This window comes from Aptenodytes forsteri, unplaced genomic scaffold (genome assembly GCF_000699145.1).
Source record: "Aptenodytes forsteri isolate BGI_AS27 unplaced genomic scaffold, ASM69914v1 Scaffold227, whole genome shotgun sequence".
NCBI lineage: Eukaryota > Metazoa > Chordata > Aves > Sphenisciformes > Spheniscidae > Aptenodytes > Aptenodytes forsteri.
In genome coordinates, this window is record NW_008795365.1 from 4,683,909 (window position 1) to 4,698,841 (window position 14,933).

At 37.5% G+C, this 14,933-nt stretch overlaps 1 protein-coding gene across 1 annotated transcript in view; it reads left to right on the forward strand.

The window, feature by feature from the left end:
• FREM3 (FRAS1 related extracellular matrix 3) overlaps window positions 1–14,933 on the forward strand; it is a gene marked incomplete at both ends in the record, with an annotated part of 60,428 nt that overhangs the window by 22,314 nt on the left and 23,181 nt on the right. Inside the window, 4 exons of the mRNA XM_009280281.1 lie at window positions 4,412–4,558; window positions 7,136–7,366; window positions 7,619–7,744; window positions 11,212–11,463. Coding sequence (XP_009278556.1) covers window positions 4,412–4,558; window positions 7,136–7,366; window positions 7,619–7,744; window positions 11,212–11,463 — 756 coding nt within the window. The remainder of the gene's footprint in view (window positions 1–4,411; window positions 4,559–7,135; window positions 7,367–7,618; window positions 7,745–11,211; window positions 11,464–14,933) is intronic.

The following is a 14,933-nucleotide window of genomic DNA, read 5'->3' on the forward strand; positions in this document are numbered from 1 at the left end:
ACAAGAAAGAAAGTGTCCTGCCATTTCGGTTATTAATGTACTGTTCTTTACTAATTTAGAACTGCTGAATATATATTTATGCTGTCTATGAGGGTTACAGAAAGAAAATCTGTGTTTCATAGCGTGCAGGACCCATGTGCCAAGCACATGGCCAACTTTTACCTCTTGTATTAATCTAGTCTTTTTCCCCAAGATCTAGTAACACTTGGCATGACATCAAGCCTTGCTTAGGGGTAATAAAACCAAGAAAGCAGTAACTAGGATAGTATTTTTAGGAAAACACTGAAAACGGAGGGCTCTCTTTTATGAAACTCAGGAGGTTTTTATGAAATTTTCTTTGACAAGAGAAAAACAGTTCTGGCTTTGTTAGATTTATGAAGCTGATGGTATGAGACGTCCCTTGAAGGCTTCCCTCTTTGGCTGGGAAAAGACTGATGCACTGTGTAGTGAGAGAGTTAGGGGCCTTATTAATTATAATACCTTGTTGGAGTACCTCCTTTTATCACAACTGTAGAACTGGCAACCATCTAATTTCATACTGGCCTGTTTTTAAGATATGGTTTGTTGTCATTTTCAGTGTTCTCTGTTTCTCTGAAAAATGCAAATGTGAAATACTTAATATGAATGCTTAAGTTTTCCAGCAATTGCCCCTGCATATATATTGCAAAATGGGAAGCTGCAAGATTTTACAGCTTCTGATGCATATGCAAGTAATCTAATGAATTTGTGGTTTAGTTAGAAAATAGAGATATTTAAGCATATATTTGGAACGCACTTTACAGAATAAAGTTCTCCCGTTTGTTATTTTTAAAGTAGAAGTACTAAATCCTCAACAGAAAGAATAGATTCCTTAGACTACGCTTTATTATCTCTTAAAAACTACAGAAGATGTATTACCTTAAAAATTTAACCGCCTATTAAACCATCTCCTGCTCTAGCCTTTTCCCAGTTCTGAAATAAGGAATGAGTGAAGAAGTTGCAAGGCAGTAAACAAGTGTTGAACCTCGCGTTAGTATTGTGCACAGTACAAGTTCCTCAGCTATCCTGATTTTCACTGAACTTAAGCAGCCCAAGGTTGGGAACCTGGTGTTGGAAGTGCACCTACCAAATGAGATGTCTGTTTGGAAAGGGGAAAAAATTGTCTAGGGGTATGAATGGGTATTTTGCTATTTGCATATTAAAAATAGGGCCAAAGGGTGTTCCAGACATTTATCTTCTCAGATGCTGAGTTCTGTGATATATTCCTAGTAATAGGAAATTATATGAGTCTACTTTGAGCCTATTTTAAGCCTACAGAGTGTTTGGGGTCTGCTTTTGGGGTCATTTTGTTTAATGCAGGAGTTCACAAAAAGCCAGGTATTGAGTTCAGTTGGATGTGATACACATACCGCTGGAAAGCCATCTGTATCTTTGGGTCTTTTGCTCTCTGATCTTTCCTAGCGATGATGAAAGCAGAAGACATTTTCTAACGATTCATGGCGGCTGCTTTGTATCATCAGCTCCAGCAGTCAGTCATCAGATCCTGTGACACACGCTGTGCTGAGATTGCCAATGCTATGGGTGAACACATGCAATATGCTTCCCCCCCCCGAGTGTTTCCCAACAGTATGGTTTTTTGCATGTACTACACACTAAGGATAACAGTTTGGGAGGTGTTTTACTTTAGCTTTTCAGCAACATTGTGTTGTGACTAAATAGTCTGGGGATCATTATATTGACAGTATGGTTTTTTGCGTGTACTACACACTAAGGATCACAGTTTGGGAGGTGTTTTACTTTAGTTTTTCAGCAACATTGTGTTGTGACTAAATAGTCTGGGGATCATTATATTGCAGATTAACCTTCCTAAAACCCTTCCTGCTCTGGCAGTAGGAGCAGACATTTCGAAAAGAAAATATCTGTAGAATACCTGAAGAACGATGACTATGTCTTTGCTAAACAGCCATATATAATAGTGTATTTACCTACACGTATAAGTGTGTTTTGTATGTATGGAGGAGGAGGATGTATGTGTTTTCTATGTACCTATCAGGGCTTTGCAGTGCAAACGGACGACAGAGATGTTGGCACTTGTGACTGGAAGCAAGTGTGCAGGTGGTCCCATCACATCTGGGTTTTAGCTCTGTACAGATCTATAGAGCAGTTCGTCAGTAATTTCACGCTTGAGAACTAGCTTTTGACTGCAGTTGTTGACTGGTAGGAAATTGGCTGGTTTATCTGAATTTTTTATTGACTTAAAGTTTTTTCATGTTGTGAGCCTTTTGGTTGGTTTTGGTTTTAATCTCACTTTAAGTCAGATTTTCCCTTTGTTTCCAGTCCTTCGTTTCTAAGCTGATAAGTCTTTGTTAATTTGGAGCACACTGTGTTCAGTCTTATTTGTAAAAAATGGGGGAAAAAAAACCCAAAACACTGAAGTCTGTCAAGAGATGAAGGCTGTGAAACAAACAGCCACCAGGAAAGATGTCTAGCAGATATATAACGATCATGCTGAAAAGCCTTTTTTCAGCAGAAATACTGTCATTCATTGGGATGTTTCTAGGATAAAAAGAAGCCTTTCTATTTTCTATAAGGGAGTAGTCACCAAGAAGCACATGTGAATTATGCTTTCAGAGGTCTTTTTCCAGCCTACATGCAGCAATAGAGTGTCAGCCAAAGCAGCAGCCAAACAGCTAAATAGAGTTTTTTGAAAATACTCCAGTTGGTAAATAGGTTTAGGCTTCAGCTTGCAACTAAGGTGAATTTTCAGAAATCTGTTTTCTTCAGTGCTTTTTTCACAGTGTTGCTGAATGACTTGCATTTTTTTGTTCGAAGGCACAATTAATTCCAAGTTGTAACTACTTAAAACATCTTAAAATTGATTCTAGGCTCATAGGTTTTACGCAGCTGTAACCTCACTAATTACTGGAATTACTCGCAATGTATAATCTAGAGTTGCTTCCAGTTAGCAGGAGAATCCTATGCTGGACTTTGCCCTACACTTTTTAAGAGCCTGAGGCAACTGCCATAGAGATAATGTTAGTATAAGAATTTGCAATGTTAAAGCAAATGAGAATTATGCGGTGATTTTGATTAGATGTCAACTGGGCGCTAGTAGAGAATTAGATTTAATGCAAAAGTTTCAGTGCTTATTTTATCCAGTGCTGAATTAGGCAGCTGATCTTGTGTTGTCACCCTTCTGTAACAGACGTACACAATTATAGAGCAAAATGTGATTTTTATTTTAAAAGAAAGATGTTAACCAACATAATTTTTAACAAACAAAAACCCCAAAATGCTAGCAGGATACAATTTTCTATTTTATTAAATTGTAAGTAGAGGCTTCTTAAATATCTGAAGTACTCTTTTTTGCAAATTTCTGTTCATTATGTGGAAAATCATCAGACAAGTGGAGGACAGAGTCTTACTAGTTCTTGATGTGAGCAACTTTTTTCTTGTCTATTCTTACCTTGTCTATACCTTGTCAATTATCTACGAGCAATGAAAACTTTCTGAAATTAGATGTTATAATCTTGTACTACAAAGCATAGTGCATGCAGCATAAGGCCTAATTTTGCTAGAAAAAATAATTAATGAGCTGGAAGCTTATGGCTTCAAGACCAGTTGTTATTTGATCACCTTTGTTGTGTGGAAACAGGGGATTTGCCAGATCACATACAAATTTTACAGAATACTTCTAAAGAGTTAATTTTCCAAAACAGAAGAAAATTACAACCTAAATTTTGTTGGCTTTGTACATTTTAAATAGTGTTACATTCATAATTCGATTTTTTTTCAGTTTTCCTTTGTGTAATACAAAATAACGACTGTTTTTAATAAATTATTTTCCTGAAAGCAAAGAATAGAAGCTTAGTCACAATTCCCAAATATTTTTGCACAATCAGTCTATATATAATTCATGATATGGTATCTTCTTTACATGATAGTGCATGTTGCCTACATTTACTAGGAGACACTGAATTCAGCTTGCGCTCACGTTTGATGTTGATAGGCACATACTAGCATTGTTAAAAAGAGTCAGTAATGCGAGACTACAATGTGACCCACCTACAGCCTCCCAAAGAGTTATTTTCACAGCTTAATCCCACTCCTGACAGAAATAATCTGTGCAAAAGTAGTCTTTGAGAGTTAATAGGTAGCTTAATTAGGGAGCTGATGTGCTAAGACACAGGCTGTGACCCCTGAACTAGCCTCCAGCCTCTTGGAAGACGTGTGCCGGTCAACTCTGGAAGGTCTGGGAGAGCAGACCATTGTGGTTCGTGTGATGCACCTCTGTCCCTCATATCTGCAGGTGAAAAAGCAGGCTGGCTTTGTCCTGAGGTGATATAAATATACTTAAGCAATGACCTTAGGGAATTCTAATTGTGTTTTGCAAACTATATGTAGTATTCAGGATACTTCTTTTGTGACACAGGGGGGAACATGTTAAAGAGCCAGCCATTTCGACTGAACTGGGCTTGGGTTTCACTGGAGAAGGAGAGCTACGTCGTAGATGAGAACTCCAGATTTCTGGAGGTGACCATCAGACGCAGAGGATATCTGCGAGAAACCTCTTTTATCAGTAAGTACATCTTTAACGTTTGAAGCTGCTTGCACCAGAAAAGGCAGCTGTTAAGGAGCTCTTCCATAGTTACTTGTTCCTCTGTTCACAAAGTAAATGCCAAATAATGAGAATAACAATGATACAGTTTTTTATCGTTCACCCGTGGCTATGTGCTTCATTTTCCACTGCTGCCACCCAGAAATCTAAGCGAGTATGTATATTAGTAGATGTAAGAACAAATCAATAAAATGAACTTCTGCTGTTTGCCCAGTGTCTTTTTCCTGAAGTCACTTGCCAGACAACAAAACAGAAATTGGGGTACTCTGCTTTGTTTATTTTGACAGGAGGATACATTTCGTAACGCATTAACTTTAGCTATAAGTAAACAAATAAGTTCTTGAAGTAGCTGGTCTCTGCTTGCAGAACCACGTTGTGGAGAAGTTAGTTACAACTCCTCACTTTACAAGGGCAGTGTTACGCTGGCCTTTGAGCTACGAGAAACTCTGAAAGCTGCTAGAAACTCTCAAAGGGTCGTCTGCTAGCAGAGGTGGCAGGTGTAGAGCACGCTGAAGCTACGAGTGTGCTATCATGGGATAGCAGAGTACCCAAACGTGACAGCTCTGCAAAGTAAATATGAATCATAGAAAACTTTGCACCAATAGAGCGACTCAAGGAGCACTGAGCAGAAAGGTCTTTTTCTCCCTGATTTAAAAACAAAAAGAAAAAAGGTTTATAAAGTTTCAGGGTTTTTATCATTTAAACCCACGTGTAACAATATTTGCTTTGCGCAACACAAATATATTGGGCTATTATCTATTAATTAAATCAGATTTTAAAACCTAAGCAGTTGTGGAATAGAAAAACTGTGGAAATTTAGGAATTAAATCATTTCGGAATGATTTCATACTCCACTGCCTTCAGAAGCTTTTCGCTAGCCATCAGATTCTCCAACAAACCCATAGGCCATTGACTTGAGAGGGATTGATCATTCTCAAGTGGGGAGGTAAAGTGACTTGTAATTGCTGGTGTTGAACCTTCATAAAAAGATGCTCGTATATTTGAACTAATGCTGGATTGAAGCCAAAGGCAATAATGACTTTCAAAACCCCATGGTTACAGATCTTCGCTTCATTACATCCACAGTTGGATTCTGCCAGTATGTGTGTGCCTTTGATTAAAACAAACAAGAAACCTAGCTACAAAAATATGCAGGCTTAAAAATGTGTAACAACTCTTTGTATTTAAAAAATCTTTTCTTGAGTGCCTTCCTATGATGTATTTTTATGTATGATGCAGTCTCACTTTAAAAAAAAAAAATTGAAAAATCAAAACCATTGAGTGTTTGTGCTGCATTAAGTAGCAAAAGCTGAATGAATCTTTATGTCAGTTGTAGCATCCTGCACGTGAGTTTCCAATAAAGCATGTTCATGTTTCTGGATACTGTTTTTGCTCTTTCAAAACATTCATGGTTTATTATCATTTTATGAACTCATGCTGCAGCAAAAGCCATCTGATCTAAATAGCAAACAAAACCTACTTTGAGTTAAATCCTCATCTGCTGCTTAACTTTGAACTAAATGTATTAATTTCTAGCCCTAGAATCTCTATGCAACTACCCTCTGTGGTTTTTATTAAGATGAGAATGTGCAGTCTTTTAAACCTGTACAATGAAAAGCTTCTGCTTGGATAATACCCCAGCAGAGAGGATGGATATGTGACTACATATTGCAGTTTAGAGTTACACGAGGAAAAAAAATGGGGGTAGGAGAGAAGGAGCAAATTTGCATAGTGTGGTGGACCCAATAAACCCTGAGAACATTGTTCAGTCACGCTGAGCTGCAATTCCACATGGCATGTCCAGTAACTTACCTCGCTAGGAGAGCATCTGCAGAAGCAAGACTTGGACAGATGGCAAAAGCCTTTAGGGCTTATTTAGTGTACAGGTAAAAGTGATAAAAGAACTTCACAGACCTTAAATGTGTGTAAGTACAGCACAGATACAGAGCAGTAACAGAAACTGTAAGCACAAAGTATTAAAGATATAATGATTAATTTCTCTTTGAAAGAGATGAGTGGTGGGGTTGGTTTTTGGTTTGGTTTTTTATTTATGTGCGTGACTAAATTATACCTTCAATAAAGCTTTGAGCACCTTAATTGACATAAATAAATTTCTTAACAGGCTGATATACCTTTTCTGAAGGCATAACGGGAAAACTTGTTCCACAAATTTTTATATAGATGGGAAAACTGGCCTTGTTGAACAGTTCTGTTCAGTCATATTTGATAAATAACCTCAGTAACTTTGTTGATGCTTGTATAGGTTTTAAGTGCCCAGCAGGTGAAGTCAATGGAATTTTTCAAGCAAATACAATTCTTTATGGCCACAAATGTTGGCAGGACCTTGCCCTAATTACCTATTTTTTTTATGAGCTATGCAACAATGTTAGAGAAAGTGTGATATAACCATCCTTATTTTTTCCTGAAGGTCAGTAACTGCCAGATTAGCATTTTAAAACTTTTTTTTTGTGGTGATTGTTTTAATTTTATTAAAATACTAAAACGCATGGAGAATAATTCCGCTGAATTTTTGTGCAGGTATTGGAACCAAAGATGGTACCGCAGTAAAGGATAAAGACTTCAAGGGGAAACCTCAGAAACAGGTCCAGTTCAATCCAGGACAGGCTTCGGCTACCTGGCGAGTGAGGATATTTGCAGACAATGAATACGAGGCATCTGAAACATTCCAGATTGTTCTGTCTGATCCGGTTATGGCTGCCCTTGAGATTCCAGCAGTAGCAACGGTTGAAATCGTGGATCCTGGTGATGGTATGTATCACTTCTCGTTCCCGTAGGATTTGTGGTTCGGCGCAATATTGTTCACTTGCGGGTCCTGTGGGTACCTGTATAACCTCATCTGTCTTTGCTCTGTTGTGGTTCAGCCCTGTCTTAAAGCTTCACCTAGCTGAACAAGGAATTTGAATTTCTTATTAAATCTCTTCTCTGGCTAAATTCATACTCTGTATGTAATGTCATACAGGTGTTCAACCTTGGTCCCCTCCTTCTCATGTTTTTCTTCAGTATCTACAGTGTATGTTCCTCAGCTGGAATATAGAGTAGAGGAAGATATAGGTGAACTGCTGATTCCTGTTAGAAGATCTGGAGATGTCAGTCAAGAACTGATGGTCATTTGTTCTACACACCAAGGTATGTTATCTAGCTAGATAACAGATTATTCAGCGTAATATTCATGTTTAGGCAAGTAAGAGAGCAAATGCAGTTGTTGTTAGTCAGCAACTATTGCCAGTAACTTCAGTAGCTGGAACAAGTGATTTTTGCAGGCAACTTATGTGTGTCTAGTTCTCTGCTTAAAGAGTGTTTTAAAGCCCAAAATGTAAGAATGTGTGTGTGTGTGTGCATGCACATACATATTTGTTTACATGTATGCGCACATACATATACGTGTGTATATATGTATACATGTATATAATTTGTTTACATGTAGGCGCACATACATCTACGTGTGTATATATGTATACATGTATATATACCTTTTTTCGAAGAGGCACCATCTTTTTTCCTGCAGCTTTTCCTGCTGAAGAGGAAATGCCTGTCCCTGCAGTGATTGTTTAGAGGGGAAAAAGGATTCTTCTAGTCTGAAGCCCTGTACCTCTCCTGTTGTTGAGGATCTGACTGATCATTGCACCTTTGTATATACCCTGAATGAGAAGTGAGGTCCCCAGTGTGGGGTTTTTCCTGTCATCAGTGTTTTGCTTTTTGACTGTGTAGCCGGAAGAAGCCAAGTCAGGGCTTCAGTTGATTCAGCAGGTACTAGTATTTCAAAATTGACAGACTACAGGCATTGAGCGTCACTTTTTTTTTAAACATAACTGACACAGAAGGCTGCGTGAAGCAATGATCTGTCTTACTGCTTTTTATCTCACTTGTGAATCTGTGTTATCAAAGAAAGCGATGTATGGAGTTGGTCATGAACCACAGAGAAGAGATGTAGATTTAGAACTAAACCATTTCTAAAATCAAATGAGATTTTGGGGTTTAGGTTAGGTTAGAGGCCAGCTATAAAGTTCAGATCACAACCCTGCCTTCACTAGATATTCAGAGATGTGTGAATGTAAGTTTGTGGTGCTGCGCTGACTTTCAGCATGGTGATAGTCACTCAAATACTATAGTTAATACAGACAGGTAGTTGATAATGTGATTCTTTCTTCAACTTATTTGAATCTTAAGTTTTGCAAATATAGTTCTTGACTACAAAATAAGCCTGCTATAAACTGAAAAAGCGAGATGGCAGAGGAGAGAAAATATTAGATATTGTAAAAATACTAGATATTATAAAATATATCAGATAACTCTTAATCAAAACTAAAATGTGCATTCAAAAATAGATTTCATAAACATAAGGTAATGGGCATTTATAAATGAAACCAGGCTTAAGACAGAGGTTAGCATTTATCCTAACCAGTGAAATATGAAAGTTTTGATTGAAAAAAATGGTTTTCGTACAGAAGTCTTCTATCAGCTAGTCATAGCTTGAGATACCAGCATTCTGTATGCTTCATGGGCAGGGAAAATGGGGGATCATCCTCAGTTCTATGACTTACTTAAACTTCTGGTTCAGAAAATCCTTTTAACGTCTTTTGTTTCTATTTTACCCTTACCTATAAGAGTCAGCCTGAGTGGTTGGCAGGAATCTTCAGAGTGTCAGGCATTCAGAGGTCATTTGTTCCTTCATCAGTGACTTATAAGGGCTTAACAGAATTTTCCCCTCTTTTGTTGTGTATTGAGGCACAGAAAATCTTACCAAGTTACTTACGGTTTTTTGTCCTTGTACGCTGTCAACGTGTCTGGCCTTAATAACGCTAACCATTTACCCAAATGCACAATTGCTGTAATTGTTGTCATGATCTGTGTTTTTCATAAACATGCTGCAGTAAAATAATTTTTCTCAAAGCTTTAAACATGATAAGCATGGTAAACATGACACTGTCTCTCATGTAATCTTTCTCAGCCTGCTTAGTAAGTGTCTGACACATTACTAACCCCTGTCCGCGGTAAAGGAAGGTGATCAATGCATGTTGTGTGTACTTACGGCCTCTGAAAATCAGGCCACCTAACGTACGCAGAATTATGTGGGTGAGAAGGGACCTTGAGAGGTCTCCGGTTAGATCTGCTCCTCAAAGCAGGGGCAGCTGTGAGGCGGGACAGGGTTGCTCAGGCTTTTCTCCCCTGAAAACCCCTGCGGACCCAGGGCAGGCCACTGAGGAACTCCACTTGTAACTGGCCTTCAGGTGGAGTACAAACTATTAACCACTACCCTTTGATCCTGGTGATCTAGCCAGTTTTCATCCATCCATCTAGCAGTCCACCCGACCAGATAGTAACATCCCAGTTGGCTACAAGGATGCCGGTAGTGCAAATCCACAGCAGTTCTTAGGTTCATATTGCATATAAGCCTTACCTTTTTTTTAACAAGTATTTCACACAAATAAACGTAACAGAAGTAAGAGGGAGGGGGGTTTTTTTCCCCACCTTCTAAGAATCACACAGTGAGGTAAATGTGAAGTTCAAATTCACATTTATTTGTTCAGGAAGAGTCCTCATCCTAAAGTCCCAGTGACTTTCACAGGCATTCTCATCCATGAACGAATAGAGTGTAGAAGTGAAAAGGGAAAACATCTTGCCATTTTTCAGTGCAAATGTTATGAAATGTGGTCAGTCGTGTCTGATGTTAAGTCGGGTGTGGCTCCACATCCTCATCTTTCAACAGCAAAACCTATTTGGGGGTTTTGCCCCTTGCCTCTCCTAACTGCTCTTGCACTCTGTTCTTCTTCCCTCACAAAATTGCTTTTTATGGTGACTGTTCAACTGCTGATGGGGCTGTGCTCTACATAATTCATATCAAAGCATATTTTTGGAGGGTTTTTTTTTAATTAGTTGACTCACTTCTCTCACCTGGTTGAAGTGCAGCCCCACAAAAAAGTTGAGTCAGGATAACTGGAGATAATAGTGAATTAGGAGCAGGAATGATTTTGTGAGGGTCCTGGGTGATAATAAGAGCCCTCTGAGCCACTTTGCTACTGGAGAAGTTGTAATTATAAATAGGAAGAATTGCTTGTGTTTAACTTGTTACCAAAGCACATTTATTAGTCAGTTCCAGCATAAAACACTTTTTCTGTGTTTGTTTCATTTAAAGGGCTGTTGTTCTTCGCGTCTTTAAAGTCCTGAGTCCCTGTAATTCATTTTTTACCCTCTCTCCTCATAGGTTCTGCTACTGGCACAGTACCATCCACTGTCCTGATATTTTTGGGGTTTTTTTTTAATTAGTTGACTCACTTCTCTCACCTGGTTGAAGTGCAGCCCCACAAAAAAGTTGAGTCAGGATAACTGGAGATAATAGTGAATTAGGAGCAGGAATGATTTTGTGAGGGTCCTGGGTGATAATAAGAGCCCTCTGAGCCACTTTGCTACTGGAGAAGTTGTAATTATAAATAGGAAGAATTGCTTGTGTTTAACTTGTTACCAAAGCACATTTATTAGTCAGTTCCAGCATAAAACACTTTTTCTGTGTTTGTTTCATTTAAAGGGCTGTTGTTCTTCCACGTCTTTAAAGTCCTGAGTCCCTGTAATTCATTTTTTACCCTCTCTCCTCATAGGTTCTGCTACTGGCACAGTACCATCCACTGTCCTGTCTTACTCTGACTACATCTCACGTCCTGAAGATCATAGCAGCATTGTTCATTTTAATAAGGATGAGACTGAGAAAATCTGTCGTATTATTATTATTGATGACTCTCTCTATGAGGAAGATGAGACCTTCAATATTTCTCTGAGCATGCCAGTGGGTGGCCAAATTGGCACTGAATTCCCAAGCGCTAAAGTAATAATCTTGGCTGACACAGATGATGGTGAGTATGAAGAAGCAATTTTGTTTTGCTGGGACTTCCCCCTTTGAAAGTTTTATTGATTAAATAGTCTCCTCCGCTGTGTTTTTGTTTTTTAAACAGCTGAAAATACGGGTCTAGGATTTGCTTACTCAGTAGGAAAACTGGCAGAACAGACGTGAACTGTGCTTAAGATACAGTGTAAACAAGTATCGTGCACTTCGGCTTACACTGTTTTGTTATTGCAGTAGGAGTTGAGGATTAGATTTTATTTTCTTTACTGGCATAGGACTAGATGGCTGTTTTATTACTCTGAAGTAGATCTGTGAGGATTAGATTTACTGTTACTGCAGCGGAGTCTGTGATTACAGTAGTTTACACAGGTATAGATCAGTTTTGTGACAATATTATAGATGAAAAAATTTGTATACTATCAGATAAAGCTAAAGAGTAGAAAAATTTAATAGAGGCTAATCTGGCATGCACAGTAATTCCTAGTGTGTCCAGATTAGTGCACTTTTAAGGTAGTCTTATGCAAGTCTTCTAATGCAAGTCTTCCTTTTTTATTATAAAATTGGAGAGACAGAATTCGATTCAAGAATTGATACTATTAGACAGAAGCAGAAGAAAAGCCATGTACTTTATTTTCATGCTTCTGTTTGTTCTTTTAGTCCCTGTCTAAATCTTTCTTGCTAATCCAATTTTGGGAATATAATTGTGCTAAATAAGGCAGGAGTTTTACACTGTGATTAGGCAAATCCATGATTTTGGATGGTGACCACCATGATAGTGGTCAGGTTCGGTATTTAAGCTATACTGAGCTGATTCTTTGGAGTTTTTGATTAACATCATAAATAACGACAATTTGGGGGCTGATTTCTGTGTCCTGTAATATAAAACTAATTTTCACTCTGTTATATGAAGAAAAGTAAGAAGCTAAAGATCCAGGAGAATATTCCTATTAGCTATTGTTTATATCTACCCTTTTGTATGTCCTGCAGAAGTCAGCTAGTCAAAACAGACACAGTCAAATTGATGAGGGGAAAAATGTTTTCTCAAATGGAACATGAATGGGTCAAAATAGTCACTGGTGTAATTCCTCTGAGGCCAAAGGATTTACATCAGAAGTGAATTTGCCATAAGAATGAAGTTAATATGAGTAACATGGTCTTTAGCTTGATGAGATTTGTCAAAAGGCTTCTTCATCCTTTTCAGAGAATAGGAAGGGAAAAGAATACAGAATTAATCCATTGCGGCAAGGAAAGAGTTGTTTTCTTTACCAGACTCAATGACCAGATTTTTATTTTCATGGAAAACAAAATTATTTATTATCAGCAGATCAAAACTGCTTTCTATGCAGTTTTTAATAGGAAAAAAATTATTTTTTATATATATAAAGCTAAATTACTATATAGATAATTATTTTCTATTAATTGACAGAAAATTATCATGCTTCTACTTTTCAATACAACTTTGATAGGTTATCGTATATTCACTTTCTCTCTGTTTAAAAGCTTTCTTTCAACTGCTTTCTATGCAGTTTTTAATAGGTAGAAAATTATTTTTTATATATATAAAGCTAAATTACTATATAGATAATTATTTTCTATTAATTGACAGAAAATTATCATGCTTCTACTTTTCAATACAACTTTGATAGGTTATCGTATATTCACTTTCTCTCTGTTACAAAGCTTTCTTTCTAAGACTACCATCCGGCAAAATACTTAACAACCTATCATCAGATAAATTCAGAGTAATTCTGAACTCAGCCTATGTCATATGGAAAGATAGCTAGGGCTTAAGCTCAATTTGTTAAAGCGTGTGCTCTGAAATGAAAAGTCTCTTAAGAATACATCACTGTGTAAGACTATTTCCATTTTGAATAAACAGACAGGAAACAGGCTGCCCCTCTATTTTGATCTGACCTGGAAGTAGACTCGTGGCAATTGGATTGGTTGATAAGAAACTGGACAACCTTTTCTCAAATATGTAAAATTTGAGTTTCAAAGAGTAAAGTTTCACCATTTTTTTTTTTCTGCAGAATGATACCTTGATCCACCAAAAGTTTCTAATACTTATACACTACTGTAAGTGTATATACAGTGGATAAGTATACTTACCACTCCTACAATGGATAGTCCTACAGTCCATTAAAGTGAAAAAGATTTCATAGCCATAGGCCTGGTTGTGTCTGAAAGATGAACGCTTTGGGGTTTTTGTTAATACTGGGAAAAATGGGTTGTTTAAACAGATAAAATTTCCCATTGTAAAGTGCAATATGCTAAAAGCTGAAGTATGCAGACCAAACTTGGAATGATTGTTAGACTCAGCAAAGGCAATAGTAAGCCTGAAAGCACCTCTTTCCAACTGGAAAAAAGCTGAGCACAGCTTTGGTATGGGATGTGGCCGTGTTCGCACAATCCTTTGGTCAAGTTAGTCGTGATGAGGTGAGCTGTGATGCCTCTAACAACAAGAACCAGAGAACCCTACAAGGAGAAAGAGAAAGAAATTGAGAGACAAAGACTTTAAAATATACGTTAATAGAATTATCTGCAGCATTAAGGGATAATAGTAATCCTGTGTTAGCCAGCCCTAGAAATAGAAAAGAAAAATTCAAAAATTTATTATTAAGATCTGATAGTGTTCCAAAACTACTTGTATGGATAAGTGACCATACACAGCATAAATTAATGTGATTCAGGCCATGATTAGCTTTAATGTAAATGAACCTGGAACATGATACACGTTTTTTGCATTTGTGGGCTTTTTTTATATTACAAATCTTTGCAGAAATGTCCATAATAGTGGCACCACTTCCAGACTTTTACAGTTTCATGAACTGCTTAACAGTTCAAATAAAAAGTAGGTAACCTTGCAGCAAAGTACTAGGCATAGTCCTTCATGTGTAATGGCAAGCTCTGAGGTCTGAACCCCTTTATTTGTAAGTACAGATAGTAAAAATATAGCTGGGATCGAGTAAAGGGCAATATAGCAGATAAGCTTGAATAAGTACATTGTAAGTGCTTAAATACCTACAGAGGTGTTAGATGACATCAATGCAGTTGATGGAGTTTTTGTCGATAGCAAGATAAGGCCTTTTGACAGTGTAGAGAAGTATGCAGCTATACATACAGATATATGCAGTATGAATGTGTTCCTTGCTATAGCAAGCAACACAGGAAATACTCCTCACACTTTTTCTAAGTAAAAGCAGTTTGGGAATGATTACCTTGCTCTGTTGTTCACCCACGATGAGATTCTGTGAACGCTCCCTGACATACATATAAAAGCAAATACCTTGTGCTAATTTTATTCACAGCATTCCACATCTCACAACGGTCAAATACAAAGAAAGGTTATTGCTTGGTATTAGTATTGGTATTGCTTAACATTAGTAAGACTTGAAATAACAAGTATATTTCTTGTCAACAATTTTAAAAAAAGAAGAAATTTTGGAGAGAAAAGGCTTGAGTTTCTTAGGCCAAAGAAAG